This window comes from Pelodiscus sinensis, chromosome 4 (assembly GCF_049634645.1).
Source record: "Pelodiscus sinensis isolate JC-2024 chromosome 4, ASM4963464v1, whole genome shotgun sequence".
NCBI classification, from domain to species: Eukaryota; Metazoa; Chordata; order Testudines; family Trionychidae; genus Pelodiscus; species Pelodiscus sinensis.
This window is the reverse complement of record NC_134714.1, coordinates 19,819,549-19,835,866: the sequence shown is the minus strand read 5'-3', so window position 1 is coordinate 19,835,866 and position 16,318 is coordinate 19,819,549. Positions and strand designations below refer to the sequence as shown.

Below are 16,318 nucleotides of genomic sequence, written 5' to 3'. Positions count from 1 at the left end.
ACACATGCATAGCCCCCCAGGCACTGCTGTGAAGAATCCGGTCTGTGGCATTAGGATGCATCAACCCTTGCTGTGGAGCACCCACAGAGATGTTCATCTCGAAGAACAGCCGTTACTGCTAAAGGTGAGTAATTTCCTTGTTATCCTCCCCCAGCCCCGGTCACAACTCCCTCCCAGACCATGTATATCCTTCTATCCCAATTTCCCAGACTAGAATTCTCTCCTGCGCCCCTATCTCTCCTGGACCCTGCACTCCAATCTCCTGCTCCAGCTCACAGTTCCCTCCTTTATCCAAACTCCCTCTCAGACCTCACACCCTCTCCTGAACTCCAGTCTCCTACCCTGAGTTACACCTATCCTCTCTCCCATACCCTGCACTCTCCTCATAGAAAAGTGTGACCCTTGACCACTTATCAAAAACTTGGTGTGGCTCCCCCATCAAAAATTATTGCCCGCTTCTGTTCTATGTAGATCAGCAACTGGAGATAGATGACACAGTTTGTCAATAGATTTCATAGCTGTTTTTAGATACCAGAGGAATACAAGACTATAGAATTCTGGATTAAATTCCTGGTTCTGGAAGGGAGTTCTCTCTAGTCAATATTGACACTGCAGTCATTGTCCCCCTTTACTCTTGTTTTTTTCCCCCGCACCTGCCCTATTCTTCCTCACTTCCTTCTTCTCAGTTCCTGTCTCTGTCCCCCTCTGTTTTAGTCAGGATGCTTTCTCCTTTCTTTCATTTCTAATATCCAGTGCTGCAGGAACTCTCAGGAGCTTGAAGGAGTAAGTGCAAGTCCTGCTCAGCTACTCCAACATAAATGCTAGTGGAATCTTTAGGGAATTTTGCTGGCTTGTGCAAATGGTAATTTTTAAAGGCTTATAATTGAGCCGTATGTGAGTGGATTTTCACCTACCAATATTCAAGTTCCTTTTCTGTAGTCTGGAGTCACTAGAGCTTCTCATTAAAACGATTAGAAGATTTTTTTAATTAATTGTCTAAAGTACATTTTCCCCAATAACCTTGTTTCTGATTGAACTATCTTTGTAGACATTTTATATAAAAAAAATTCAGGCAGAGATATACCCAGCATGGAAATTTTCAGCCCGAATAATTATGTATGTGCCTAAGTAAGTGACTGAAAATAGGGCCTCAGAGTGTAAAGTGTTAGGCAATCTTAATTATAAGCAATACTGCCAGTCCTACCTATATTAGAGATGACATCTGAGTGACTCTATATTTAATGGTAGAAATTGTGGAAATACTAAACAAAAAATAAGGAATCCACCTGGATAAAATTGTGTGAAGGGGGAAAAATGTGTTTAAAGAATTAACAGGATGGGAAATGATACTAAACACTTTAGCAAATGTTAATTATATAATGAACACAGTGTCAAGAGGAAGATCCTACAATGTGTGATGAGACAACAGATTATCTTCAGTTGAAGAGCAGAAAGAGCTTCTGTCTTGCTAAAAAATGTCTTCTGGGAAAGATGGTTTACTATCATCCTTTTAGCCAGACAGCATATGAGCCGCAGAGAAGTCCATGTTGACATAATGGCTAACTAGTCCAGTTTGCTCAGCATACTCCCACTCATGCTATTGTACATTCAAAAATAAATTGGCTAACTTCAGATTGCAACTTTTAATGGTCCTATCCAGGAAAAGAGTGGTTAAAAGACATGAAACAAAGGGTAGGAATAAATGGCAAGTTTTCAGAATGGAAAGACGAAACTAGTGGTGTCCCCCAAGAGACCGTATTGCAATCAATCCTATTCAGTTTGTTTATAAATGTTCTGGAGAAAAGGGATAAACAGTGAGGTGGCAAAATTTGCAGATAAAACTAAACTATTCAAGATATTTAAGACCAAAGCAGACTGTGAAGAGCTTCAAAAAGATCTCACAAAACTAGGTGATTGGGCAACAAAATTGCAAATGAATTTTAATGTTGATAAATGCAAAGTAATGCTCATTGGAAAAAAAATAATCCCAACTATACATCTAAAATGATGGGGACTAATTTAGCTATAACTACTCAAGAGAGTGATCTTAGAGTCATTGTGGATAATTATCTGAAAACATCCACTCAAAGTGCAGCAGCAGTCAAAAAAGCAAACAGAATATTAGGAATAATTAAAAAAAGGATAGAGAATAAGACAGAGGATATCTTATTACCTCTATATAAAACTATGGTACGCCCACATCTTGAATACTGTGTACACATGTAATTGTCTCATCTCAAAATAGATATATTGTCAGTGGAAAAGGTTCAGAAAATGGCAACAAAAAGGGTTAAGAGTTTGGAACTTGTGCCATATGAAGAGAGTTAAAAAAGAACAGGATATTTCATCTTAGAAAAAAGGAGATTAAGCGAGGATGTGATAGAGGTCTATAAAAATCATGACTGGTGTGGAAAAAGTGTATAAGGAAAAGTTATTTACTTGTTCCCAAACATAAGAAGTAGGAGTCCCCAAATGAAATTAATAGGTAGCAGGTTCAAAACGAACAAAAGGAAATTTTTCTTCAGGTACTACACAGTCAACCTGCTGAATTCTTTGTCAGAGGATGTTGTGAAGACCAGGATGTGAATAAGGTTTAAAAAAGAATTAGATAAATTCATGGAGGTTAGATCTATCAATGACTATTAGCCAGGATGGATAGGAATGGTGTCTCTAACTTCTGTTTGTCAGAGGCTGGAAATGGATGACAGGAGAGGGATCATTTGATGATTGCCTGTTCTGTTCACTCCCTCTGGGGCACCTGGTATTGGCCACTGTCAGAAGACAGGATACTGGGCTAGATGGACCTTTCCTTTGACCCAGTATGGCCCTTCTTATGTTTCTATGAATGTGGGTTATCAAGGCAGTCATCTTGACTGGGCTTCTAGATCAGGGTGGTTGTCCAAGGGGAAAAAAGGCATATCAGTTTCCTGGAAACTTCATGTTGTGTGATGGGCATTGTTAGTTCAGAAGGAATGCCTGATTGGCTATTATATTATTGTCCTGCTGGACAGCATTTCCACACTTTCTTCCCTCAAAAAGCAACTCGATGGGAAAGACATTAAGTATCCATTTTCTCATGCCTCTTGTTTGATGGACTGAAGCCCACTTAGAATTGCAGGAGCTACAAGAAAGAGATGAACAATCTTCTAGCTTCACAGAAGGCTTAACAAGCATACTAAATACTGTTTAATACTGAAAGTTAGCCAGCTGTTACAGCTACAGAGCCAGGTTATCCCTCAGGGCAAAGCTAGATGAGGTTCTTGGCTAAGTTCAGGATGCTGTGAATTTGATCTCTGCCACAGCTCCCTGAAGATGCACAGGTTTAGTTGAATAATAGCAGGAAATTCAGGCTGGCCTCTCGCCTTTGTATTAAAACATTTCTTCAGAGAGCACGAAAACCTTCATGTCAAAGGTTATTTCCACCCTTCTTCCTCTATTTCTGTGCTATATATCTGATATACTTTTCAGCTAGGGAGTTCTTGTACTATAGGGATCTGTCTTGAAGGATGCAATTGTATGCCTTTGACTCTGGGACCAGAATGTCAGGTCTCTTCTTAGGGATAGCTGGGCATCCTTTTTTATTAAGAAGGTATGAAGAAATGTTTCTTTTATAGAATAGTGTTGATAAAGTATAGTCAATTGCTTGATCACAGTTTGGGTCGTTATGAAATATATTCAAGAGATCAAACAACCAGTCTCAGTCAGGTTCAGTAATATGGTATTGGAAAAAAATTCCATACAATTCCAGTCTTCGAAGAGCAGTCCTATTTACTTTATGCAGAACGTGTGCTTCCCAAAGTACACATTTTCAGATAGTGATATTAATATAATGACTAGAAGATTTACCTGGCATTGCTTGAGTGATTCAGGGCAGGGAGCTAGGATGTAGGGGGGTGCAGGAGTCAAGATTGGAGGTAAGAAGGGGCTCAGGGCAGGATTCTGGGGGATGGGGAGGGTGCAGAAGTCAGGGTTGGGGGCAACAAGGGGCTTAGAGCATGAGGCTATGGGTGTATGCAGGAGCCAGTGGGGTCACGCTACCTGGGTGGCAATTCCCTAGGGTTGGCGATAGCAGGCACTATACTGCCCAGGCATCAGCTCCCTGGGTCTGGCTGCGGTAGGGGCTATGCTGCCCGGGCAGTGGGTGGAAAGCTTATTTCCACATCTGCATCTTCACTGGCTCATTGAGGTTATAGCTGTCCTGCTCCCCATCTCTGACCCCTTGCTTGCCCCCCTTTGTTCACTACACAGTATAACTGTCCCTGCTAGCAGACCCCTTCTTTTTCATGTTATCAAAAACAATTGCATTCCTGGCACAATCAAACACTTACCTTTCTTTAAGTTATGATAAAAGGAAGCTGCATACCAATTTTGGTGGTCCTAGCTTCTACAGTTTAGGAGGTGGTGTTGAACAGATGGACAGACAGACTTATTCGCTCACAAACACTCTGAATAGATAGTAGATTTTAGAGATTACACTTCTCTTTACATGTCAACAATAATATATTGCATGAAATCAATGCTTTTGGTTCCAACAAAAATGGATAGGAATGTTCCCATTTTAAATAATAATTTCTGTTGCAGGCTTATATATTTCTTCTTTTTGTTTGTAAATGGTTTTAATCTGGTTAGCCTTACTTAGAATTAAAATTTCAGGTGGCTGAATTATTTGAAGAGCTGAAGAATCGAATTAAGTCCTTCAACATGTATATTAATACTCAACCACCTGTTATGGATCGGGAGTACATATACAAACAGCGCTTCATTTTGCAGGTAGAAGGATTAATGTACAGAGCCGTGTTTTGTTTGTTTGTTTTAAGTGGCAATAATGAAATTTACAGTACAGTAGTTTATGCTTATTAGCATTGTCTCAGTTGCCAGAAAAAAAACCTGCCATTATCTGACAGCTGTTAAAAAGTGCATGCTAGTTTTGTGAGGCTGCAGCCCAGGAAGGAAGCACTACAGGTTCCTTCCCTGGCTGCAGCCTGCAATCATACCTGCAGGGAGGGCAGCACCTGATCTGTGGGGCAGATTCTGGGGCTTTCTGTAGGAAGCAAGGACAGTGGGTCCCACAGAGCTGCATGCTTTTTCCCTGTGCTTCATTCCATGCATATTATCCCATCACAGGACACAGTGTGGAAGCTGTAAGGTAAGCTATGGTGCAGCTTCCACATCTGGGCTTCAACCCCAACCCTTCTCCATGCTATTGCTCTGCCCTCCCAGCCCATAGCCTCTTCTCTCCCATGTTCTTCATGTATGCAGGCAGCATTATTGGTTTGCAGCCCCAGAAGAAAAGGTCAGGCCAGGTAACTGCAGACAAGTTTTTCAGGGATGCAGACAAAGAAGGCACTGTCCCAGCATTTCCTTCCCTGGCTGCAGCTTTTCAAACTTGCTTGCAAGAGGCCTCAGCCATCTCATTGCTTCCTTCTGTGCCTGCAGCTGGTGCCTTTCTCAAAAAAAAAAAAAAAAAATTTAGTCCCGAGGAAATTTTGTGCCAAAAAAAACACCCCATTGTGGCAAAAAAAAATAAAAATGCTGTGCCCCCCCCCCCCCCAAAAAAGTACACGGTATTTTAAAATTCTACTAATATTTTGGTCACTAAATTGACTGTAGCAATGCAGGCTTCTGATTACATTGAGCTGAGAGATCACCCTGGTGCCTTCATCTCCCCTGATACAAGGACTTAGCAATGAGGCTGCTTCCCACCCTGACGCAATGCAGCTGGTGCACTAGTGTGCGTGGGCAAGCTCAGCCTATCCGTGTCCAATTGTGGAGGGGCTTAGTGTAGGAGATCCAGGTGTGGGGTGAGACTTTTCTGAGTGGGGAATCTGGATGAAGGATGCACAGGGCTTGTGGAGGTTGGGGTGCAGCGACAATGGGACTCTGCAGGGGATCCGAGTGAAGGTGGTTAGGGCTCAGCAGAAGAGATCTGGCTCTGGAAGGGCTGGGAACTCAGTGGGAGGTACAGGCACTGAGGAAGTAGAGTTTGATGGGTGGAGCCCAGGTGCTACTGGTTGGGGCTCAGTGGGATGGGAATGTGGGGGGCTTGTCAGTGGGGTCCAGGTGTAGGGAGGTAGGGCTTGTTGGGTTAGGGTTCGATTGGCCTGCTGAGTGAGTGGGTACTTACTATTCTGCAGCAAACAGGAAGGAGTTCAGCACACGAGGCACTAAGACCTGAAAATGGTGTTTAGCTGCAGCATCAGCTGGCCACCTCTGCTCTTGCAGAAACGGGGAGGGGATAATCCCAAGTGCTTTCAGATGCCTCACCTGTGTAAAACTGTGCCCCTAGTCTGCCTCCCCACCATGTGGCTTCCCTTTGATTCCCTGTCATCTTATTCAAGGAAGCACAGGAATTTGGGGGAGGGGATGTTTTCTGTGGCTGTGCAGTCCCACAGAATTCCCCCAAGAGTAAAAGTTGCAAATAATAACTATGCCATTGCTAATATCTTAATCTTGTTAATGTTGATGTTAATGGAGATTGGTTCTCAGCTACATATTGCCATTAATTGGAAATGGCTAATATCAATATTGCTATTAAGGAGAATATAGTGTACTTGTTTTTATGCTCTTTGGAGCAAGTTTTTTACACTTAAGTGCAAATGGATGCCCATCATTTGTTTTAAATCAGTTTTTCTCCCTTAAATCATAATTCATGTGTCATTATCAAACATTTTTTAGTTCGTTAGTGTAGAAAATGGAGATACAATTCATGTTATTGTTATTTATGGATCACAGTTTATATTTAACAGTGGTCATCCCTTCACTTCTAACAGCTTATTAAAATAAAACCAAACCAGGATAAGATGTCATTTTTCTGTGACTGACAATATTAATCTTTAAGTCATAAACTGGTTTGGAAGAAAGGCACTCTGGGGGTTAGAAATTTAAAATTGTAGCAAACTAAAAGGTCCAGGAGCGAGCTGCATTACTCCTGTGTGGGATACCACATTTTAGACCTTCATAGGCTCTCCAGTTACTTAAAAATTTGAATCCCTTCCAAATTTTGTGGAAATAACCTCTCCAGTTGTCTGTCAAATGAAACTGGCGCTGGGCTAACAGGGTGTTAGCTTATTTTCAGATAGGGATTGGTGATGTGTACATGTAAGACAGCCCATTTCTGAGTCTTCAGTGAAATTTCAGTTAAGGTCTGTGCCATCAGATGCTTTGATTAATGTGAATATTGTTAGTGGCGAAGCAGTTGTGCCTTATGTACTTTACAGAACCTTGTTTATGTAGTTATTTCATGTGAAAATAAAAACTGTTCTGTGTGATGATTTAGACACAAGGCTTTTTCACAATGTGAGTAGATTTTCATAATTTGAACAGATCATATCTACCTATATAAGTACAAAAATATTGAAATTGTTCTAGAAGGGAATCCCTTTTTATGAGACTATTCTTTAGGAATCGGTGACTTGTCATTTTAAACAAAATGTATATTTTACTGTTGTTCCCAAAGAGAAGGTCTAGCCACCTACAGAATGTCATTAATGTCATTGTTCTACATTTGCATTGAAGGACATTTATAGCTCATTGAGAGGAACTAAATACAATTGTTTTGCATTTTAGTAAAGTATTGGCTTTATTTCAGGTTGTAATGGCTGGTGCTTTCTACCCAAACTACTTTACTTTTGGACAATGTGATGAAGAAATTGCTGTAAGGGAGTTGGCTGGAAGAGATTCTAAAACCATTGTAATGGTATGTTGATTTAATACCTGCTGTGTGGGTGGACTGTTTTGAAAATATTCCTGTTAAGGGCTTGTTCTAAACATTTGAATGTTGGGTCTCCTGTGACCAACCAGCACTCAATCTGACACAGGTTTAAAATACGTATTATGACTGTCCAGAGTACTTGGTAGGTATTTATAGAATAAACCCTTGGAGCGTGGTATGTCATTTAAATATTACTGTTCAGTAATCTTTCCTCACACACCGCACAGCTATCATTTGCTTTAAATTGCCTATAAACTTAAGTATGACTTGTAAGTGCTTTACTCCAGGCATATTTATGATCTAAATCTTGTTGTCATTGTTGAAAACAAATGTAAATATGAAATGACTGCAATAAACTTTAAAAATAGTACATAAATACATATATGCTGGGATGCATATCTAGGTAGGAAGTTTCATGGTTTTGTCACCATGCACTGCTATTATCTTAATAAAAAAGTGAAACTATAAAAATAAAGCAAAAGTAAGCACACAAAGAACACAGACATGCAGCCTGATGTGCCTCAAAGAATACAAATGTAACTTTCTCAATCAAAGGGTAAACAAAGCTACATGTGAGGCACAGACTAGATTGAGGAATGTGTAAGATATGGAAGTATTTCCACATCCTTTGCTGTTTAGTCACAGATGAATTGACCTAAGCAGCAAATTCGGGGGAGGGAGAGGGGGAGGCGGAGGGGGAGGGGGAGAGAGGGAGAGAGTGTGTGTGTGTGTGTGTGTGTGTGTGTGTGTGTGTATCTCTCTCTCTCTCTCTCTCTCTGTATATATTTATAAAACTTCTCTGATTTCATAACCCAAATTTTTGTCAGCTTGGAGCTTGTACTACCTTGGTCACTTAGGATAATTATATTCATGGGCTAGTCCGATTTATCAGGAATCATAACCCAAATGGAAAATCTTGGGAGGTAGTGGAATTCCTTTGATATTCTCAGTTTATGGTAGCCTGCACACTGGGGCACAGTCAGAAGGAGAGTAGAAAGCCATGAATTCCATATTTCTTTGAATACAAGTGGAAAGGATTGAATTAATGTTAAATATCTTGGCTGTAGTAATATTAGTGCTCTGTAGAAATGAGTCTAAGTTAAGTTTCCTGATTAAACTTGATCTCCTACTTTTTGTGAGGGAAGGTCATTGAAATACTTACGTATATATTTTGCAAAGAAGCGTTCATTATAAATTTTTTAAATATGCAAAATTTAAAACTTTCAGGAATTAGTCTTAACTTGATGCAGAAGTACTTGTGTGTCTAACACACCTTATGCTGGAGTTCAACTAGTCTGTTTTTTGTTTGTAGTTAAATATATTTAGAATACTTACATTATAGTCTTGAATAAGCTGAGCATTATCTTGGAGAAAACAGGGCATTTAATCACAAATTCTTGAAACTTTGCAGTACCTATTTTTTAAAATAAAATACTAAATAGAAAATCTGCCTTTATTCAGATAACTTCAGAATTTTGCTGGCATTTACTACGTATATAAATATTATGTCTCTTGTGTAATACTTCAAGGCTTTGATTAAATGCATAATCCATTAATATTTTAAAACTGCAAATATTAACTTTATTTTTCATGACAGTTGAAGAACATTCCTCCCTATGGCTTCCTATTCTATAAACAGTTGCAGTCACTCTTTAGGGAGTGTGGTCAAGTGAAATCTATTGCATATGATGGAACGAAGTAAGTAAAATATATCATTTTACATATTTCATAATTATGTAGTAATTAGTGGAGACTAATGTAAAATTCATGTAACTGCTTTTGTTACCCTGTGATCTATCTGCAGCGTTTGGTGATCTCTTTTGTGTTGTGATTAGTGTAAGTAGTTGAGGAGATGTGTATATTGAAAATCACGTGTTGGGCAGAGTGAGAGAAACAGGCTTGAGACTGGGCGTGTGTTCTTCAGCTAGTAGTAGAGAAACCAGCGTTTTTACCTGTTTGTTGTCATTTTCTTTTTTGTGTAAAAGTAGCCTCCTAATAAGGGTGCCAGTGTTTGGGAACCTTGGTAGCATTGCATTTCTCTCTGTTGTTCAGATTTCAAAAACTTCATGATTAATTCTGTTACGTCCTTCCAAAACTCTTCCTATAGTTACATGTAGGCAGTCATCTTGAACATGCTAGAATATTTTCATTATTTCCATAATTTATTTAAAAATATGCTAAAGGTACATAGATTAAGCAGTGGCTGTGGGACTGCAAAACATTTTTGCATTTCACTTACCTTCTCAGAAGTGGGCCAGGAGAAGAACTGATCCCGTTTTTCCTTGAATAAAGTACTTACTGCAGAGAATTTATTTGTTTTGTTTTTGTTTTTTGAAACAGAGCCTTCGTGGAGTTCTCTCGCAATCCAGCAGAGCGGTTTAAAACTCTTCCTGCTGTGTATATGGCACTCAAAATGTCACAGCTAAGAATTCCACTTGAACTCAATGTTTATACTCCCGAAATGATTGAAGGAAAAATGGAAGGAGAGAAATATATAGGATTGAGGAATGCAAGGTACTGCATTATGGAGACTAATTTCTTCATAGTCTTAGATTGGAACAAAACCTCTATTTCATTTGAAGATCAAGTGTGAACTGCCTCTGTCGTCACAAAAACTAAAACAGTACATTTCAAATATCAAAGATATAATCTTGTCACAGGGCAGAATTATTCTAGAGGGTTTTGATAACTTGGACAGAATGTTAAATAGAGAAATTGTGGTAAAATTACTAGCCATACTTTTTTGAGGGGAGGAGGGTACTATTTATCACTCAAAAATGGCTTGGCCTAGAAACCTGAAATTTGTATTTCTTCCTAAGGGGGACTGGTGTCTTTGACTAGTTTGGGGACTATTTTGGGAATATTTTGTTGGTTAAAAGCAGTTAGTTAAAAACTTTCCAGGTTGTGAAAATACAATCTGCCTTGCCATATAGAGTTTAGGTGGTATGAGCAGCAGGTGGACATATGTGTGTGGTGGTACCTGAGCAGGTACTTGAAGATCAATAGGGAAGAGTAGCAGTGTATTGGGGATACTATAGGAAGGGACCTTTCGGCTGGAGATGCAGCTGAGGAAGAGGTGGCACTCATCCCTGACTTGCTTGCAAACTCAGTGTCCTTTCACCTCTTGGGTCCTCTTTAGGGGTTCTTAAGAAAAAGTGAACAAACCTTCATAAAATTTCTGGGCTAACATCTTTTATTCTCCTTTGGAGAAACCTTCAGACTGAAAATGTAGGTGACTTTAGTAATCTGTATCCAGTAGTCCCAGGGAAAGATTCTGTCAGAGGACTCTGTTACTGTGGTTTGCCCTGTACAAATAATTGGGTTCTCTATGCCTATTCTTATATACAGCTTGCTGAAACAGCTCTCTGCCAAATGTTCCTGTTCAGCCGTAACTCTGAAATTAGTCCATAAACTTTGGATATAATATTTTAAAATATTAAAATGGCTGAAGGGAGAATTATGGCCTTAATAAGTTTAGAGTGCATATACATTGACTGGTCATACTGACTTTTAAACAAAGCTTATGTAGCCCATAATATTATTGGTAAGATGCATATTAATAATCAAGGCATCTTAAGAAACATAGGCAGCCTATCCATGGGGATTAATGTTGAATTTCTTAACTCTTGTCAATTACTAGCAACTTTGATGTTCTAAAAAGAGAATCATTTGGAATTTATCCTTCATAGAATCAATTACATATTTTTTCATAACTTAATCTTAAAAGAGATGGCATAGTGGAAATCCCGCTTGTTAAATCTAGGCTTTTGTGAATTCTGTAAGAATTTGGTAGGGCAGCTGCTACTTTGCATGTATCGTTGTGTGTTACTTGCAGGCACATAAAACAATTTCTCAGTGGTCTGTCGGATTGTCATAGTCCTTCCCCACTCTATCTGTATTTATTTTTGGCACAGACCATACTGTAGCACAGGGGTGAGGAAACTTTTTTAGGTCTGAGGCTGCCCACCCGCAGAAAAATCACAAGTGAGAAACCCCCAACTGAGAGGGGGAAAAAGACTCTCCTGGCATTCCTCTGGCACACCAGAGCCTAGTAGATTGTGTGCTCCAGCCCTGTGGGTGGGTGGCAGAAGGGTGGCCCCCAACTGAGGAGAAAGACACTCCTCACATTCCCCTTGCCCACCAGAGCCAGGGTTTCCCCACCCCTGCTGTAGCATATGCATTTTAGGGCCCATATCTTTCTTGCTAGATATGAGTGCCTCAACTTGGTTTAGACCCAGATGTGTAAAGTTGATCAGGTTCATTTTTATTAAACCAAACTTTTAATGCTCACTTCAGAAAATCCCAGAATATAGTGTGTGATGGGGTGCGGTCACGGCAGACTCCTTGATTCCCTGAGTGTGACACAGCCACTGACACACTCGCCTCTTTGCTCTCTGGGGCTTCTCACCACCCTGTCCTGCTGGGCCAGGTCTCCTGATCTTCCCCAGACAAGGCACAGAGCTGAGATCACCACTCCCCCACCCTGAGGAGCAATATAGACATTGAAACTCTTCAAGTCCAAGGAAAATACCGTTTTGGACCCAGCTTCCAGGCAAACCACTCCCCAAATGGGATCAGAACTCCAAATAAATTATTCATGTAAGCCTCCTTTAACTATGAAAGGAGGATGTACACACTGATTGCTCCCCCAAGTAAGAGTTATTTACAATGGGCTTGATAGTAAATAAAATTAACTTTATTAAGTACATGCAGTCCCCGGGTTACGTACAAGATAGGGACTGTAGGTTTGTTCTTAAGTTGAATCTGTATGTAAGTTGGAACTGGCGTCCAGATTCTGCTCTACCACAGGCCCGGGGCTTTGCTCCATGTCTCCCTAGTCTGCTGGGGGGGGGGGGCGCACTAGCTGCGTCCCCCCCCAGCAGACCAGGGAGACGCTGAGCAAAGCCGCGGAGGACCCGGGCGGGATCGCGGCGCTTCCAGATCAGCGCCGCGATCCTGCCCGGGTCCTCCAAGGCTTTGTTCAGCATCTCTCTGGTCTGCAGACCAGGGAGACGCTGAGTAAAGCGAGGAGGACCCGGGCGGGACGCGGCACTGATCTGGCTCCTCTTCCTCCCCCCCCCCCCCCCCCCCCCAGCAGACCAGGGAGAGGCAGAGCAGCTTTTCTCGCCCCGGAGGACAGGGGCGGCGGGACCGGGCGTCCGCCACTCCCGTCGTCCGGGGCGAGAAAATCCCCGTTCGTATCTGCCTGTATAAGCGTTAGGATTTAAGTAGTTGCAAGGGAAAGGGGCAGAGCAAAGTAGATTACAACTTCAGAATAACAAAAAATGCATAGCTAGTGCTAACACTTTAAAACTATTCTTATTCCAGCTAAGCCTCCAAACCAGGGAAGTTCCTTTTTTTTCCCTGGAGTCTTTGGTTCATTCTCTTAAGAGTGTCATGCCACCCAGAGACAAAGAACTAAAAAACTTCGAAGCTTAAATAGCCTCTCTTTCAGAAAGAAATTTTCTATTTCACATTCTCCCCTTCCATGGTCGATTACTTGGTCAGCCCCTGCCAGTTAGGGAGGTTACATGACTTCCTAAGACCAACCACTGCTAAGACTTAAAGGACAAAAGGGCTGTTTACAGATGATCACCCAGACATTGAGGGAAACACCCTTGATGGCTTTCATTTGCACATTTAAAACCATAAACCACTCCATACACCACATATCTGAGGGTACGTCTACACTGCATCCCTAGTTCGGACTAGGGATGCAAATGGAGACGACCGAAGTAGTTAATGAAGCGGGGATTTAAATATCCCGCGCTTCATTAACGTGATCTCGCCGGCGCACTAGTTCGAATCACAGCTGATTCGAACCAGGAAGTGCGCGCCGGGACACGTTAGTTTGGACTAAAGCCCTTAGTCCAAACTAACATTACTCCTCATTTTTTGCACGCCGGCGAGATCACGTTAATGAAGCGTGGGATATTTAAATCCCCGCTTCATTAACTACTTCGGTTGTCTCCGTTTGCATCCCTAGTCTGAACTAGGGATGCAGTGTAGACGTACCCTAATTTTACTTACAAGAGTGATACATGCACCAAAATAAGATCTACAGATCCAGCAGATTGTGACATTAAAATTGATAGGTTACATGAGATATTTTATCCAAAGCATCTTCGAGTTATGAACATTTGTGTCCATAAGTCAGTTTCATAAAGCAGGGGTTGGGGGAGAGGGGGAACCATCACATAGTGCTTGAAGGATTCACTTTGTATTCAATTATGTTTTTTAGAGTAAATGTGGATTTTCAGAAGCAGACTATAGAGCCTATGCAAACCTCGTTTGGTGCTTTAGAACAGTCACAAACAGTGGCAAGCCTTCCTTTGTCCATCTGTGTCACAGAGGTACGAAAGTTCTGTCATTAAAATGCTGACTATATCTAATAAGTCTTTTAAAGATTCCTCCACACATGCACTGCTAAACATTGAAAATAGTGGAGGAGGGGTTTGCAGCATTTTTCATGGAGAAGGATAATTTAGGGAAATAAGAAACTTATCTCATATTTAAAATATTTGACCACAAATAATAGTCTTGAAATTATAAGGCATGGGTTATGCCTTCTTGTGTGTTTTTACAGCCACTAGTACATTTTGAAAGCTAGTGGAAACAAACAGGAAGTGAAATTAAAGAAGCTAATAAATTTTTAACTAGATAGAATTTGTCAAACAATTTTTATGTAACCTTACATTTTCGTTTGTGTGATTGTCCATTTGCCCATCTTACTGACGGTGCACATGCTTTTCAGGTTAGAGATCAGTGTATTTTTGGCCATCCATGTCTGCAGGGCATGCATGTACTCCCCAGTCCTCATCCTATACTATGAGGGGCATATAAGGGCAGGACACCCAGTACCATTCAACTCATCTCATCACCTCATGGCTTAGAGATGGAGATCAAGTTTGTATTCAATTCCAAGGAAGTGGCAGCCTTCTGAATAGCATTAGCTACTTAGCTACAATACAGTATTATTAGTTACTAGTTGAATAGCTATTAGTTTGTTTACATGTTTGAACCTTTATTAGTTATAGGTTGTGGCATTGCTAGGCTCATCCAGGTTTAAATACTGCCCCTCATGGGAGAGAGCAATTCCAGCTTCAGATGGCGACTTGAAGTGTCTCAGTTGTTTAGGAGAGATGCACGTTCCCAGTAAATGTGTGAATTGCAAGTCTTTGAGCTCCAAAACTAGGAAGGAAAAAGACACCTGACTTCATGTTTTCCTAATGCCATGGTATTTACCTCGGCATGCAAGAGACATGTATGGCTTTGTCCCTGGATTGTAGATACTCTAAACGAGTTGTGTGCTCCACTAAATTCACAGAACCTCTTCTGTCTGCAGATAAATTGGACAAGATAGTGGCTGAAAATGAGGCTTAAATAGTCCTTTCACTTCACACTTTGTGCTGCAAGAAGGAAATCCAAATCCACAATCAGACAGAAATGCTCCTTTCATTTTCTTCCTCACAGAAGTTTCAGAGGAAAGGTAACACACATGCTTAGGGAGAACACTGGAGTAGTGTGTGTGGAAAAACTTGAGGTACTCATACAGCCTTCAGAGGCTCCTTATGATGATGAGTGAAGATCTGAGCTTGGGAGGCACAATTGCCCATTTTTCAGAGGGACGGTTGCTTCTACTGTAGACATGAATGAGTTAGTGCGCCATGGATATTCCTCAAGATAAGGTCTCTACCACATCCCTTCTTCATTTAGTTGCCTGTCTCCAGCACCCTTAGTGCAAGCTTGTCCAGAATGAAATCTCTCATCTCTTGGACATGTGAACAATAGAATAATGCTTCTCAGGCTCTGATTCCACCATTTTCATTGTTCGCGAGTGCTTTGTGAAGTCAGGGCCATCTTCAATCTGAAAAGATTCAATAAATGCATGAAGAAAATGAAGTTCCAGATTGTGATTTCCCTGTATCAAAGGGACTTCCGCTAACCTCAGTGTTTTTAGCAGATGCATATCTCACCAAGATTCCCAAAGTGGGACCAAAGATTGGTTTGGAAGGTCCTAAGAGCTCATCCCTGTGAACCACTAGCATCTCTCTCACTTTTATCTTTGTGCCACAACCTATTTTCTGGTTGGCATCTTGTCCATCAGATAAGTTTCAGAACTGGGAAGACCCTACTGTGTGCTCCATGATGACCCAAAGGCTGGTAAGAACTACACAAACATTTTTGCCCAAGGTAAGTCGTCCTTACCGTGCCTTACAGGAGGTTGTCCTCCCTTCATTTTTTCCACAGCTACAATACTGATTGAGAAGCTATGGCACAGCTTGTGTGTCAGAGTTGCTGTAAAGATTGATATCAAATATACAGAATCCACAGGGAGATCAGACTCTGTTCATTTCTTTTCACCTGAGGTATCAGGACACTGGCATATGGAAAGTGATCAGGAGGAGTCAACCTGGATTCCCCACTAGCAAGTTGTGTCCGATCAATCTGATTAGCTTCTATGATGAGGTAACTGGCTCTGTGGATATGGGAAAGTCAGTAGATGTGATATATCTAGACTTCAGCAAAGCTTTTGATACGTTCTCCCACAATATTCTTGCAGCAAGTTAAGGGACTATGGATTGGATAAATGGATTGTAAGATGGA

The 16,318-nt window shown here is 41.0% G+C and overlaps 1 protein-coding gene across 5 annotated transcripts in view; it reads left to right on the top strand.

Annotated features, from left to right (window-relative positions):
* TDRD9 (tudor domain containing 9) overlaps window positions 1–16,318 on the top strand; it is a 151,675-nt gene that overhangs the window by 102,255 nt on the left and 33,102 nt on the right. For all 5 annotated transcript variants that reach the window (XM_075926469.1, XM_075926470.1, XM_075926468.1 and 2 more), the window contains 5 exons: window positions 4,654–4,770; window positions 7,589–7,696; window positions 9,309–9,409; window positions 10,052–10,225; window positions 13,953–14,064. In XM_075926469.1, the coding sequence (XP_075782584.1) occupies window positions 4,654–4,770; window positions 7,589–7,696; window positions 9,309–9,409; window positions 10,052–10,225; window positions 13,953–14,064 (612 nt within the window). The remainder of the gene's footprint in view (window positions 1–4,653; window positions 4,771–7,588; window positions 7,697–9,308; window positions 9,410–10,051; window positions 10,226–13,952; window positions 14,065–16,318) is intronic.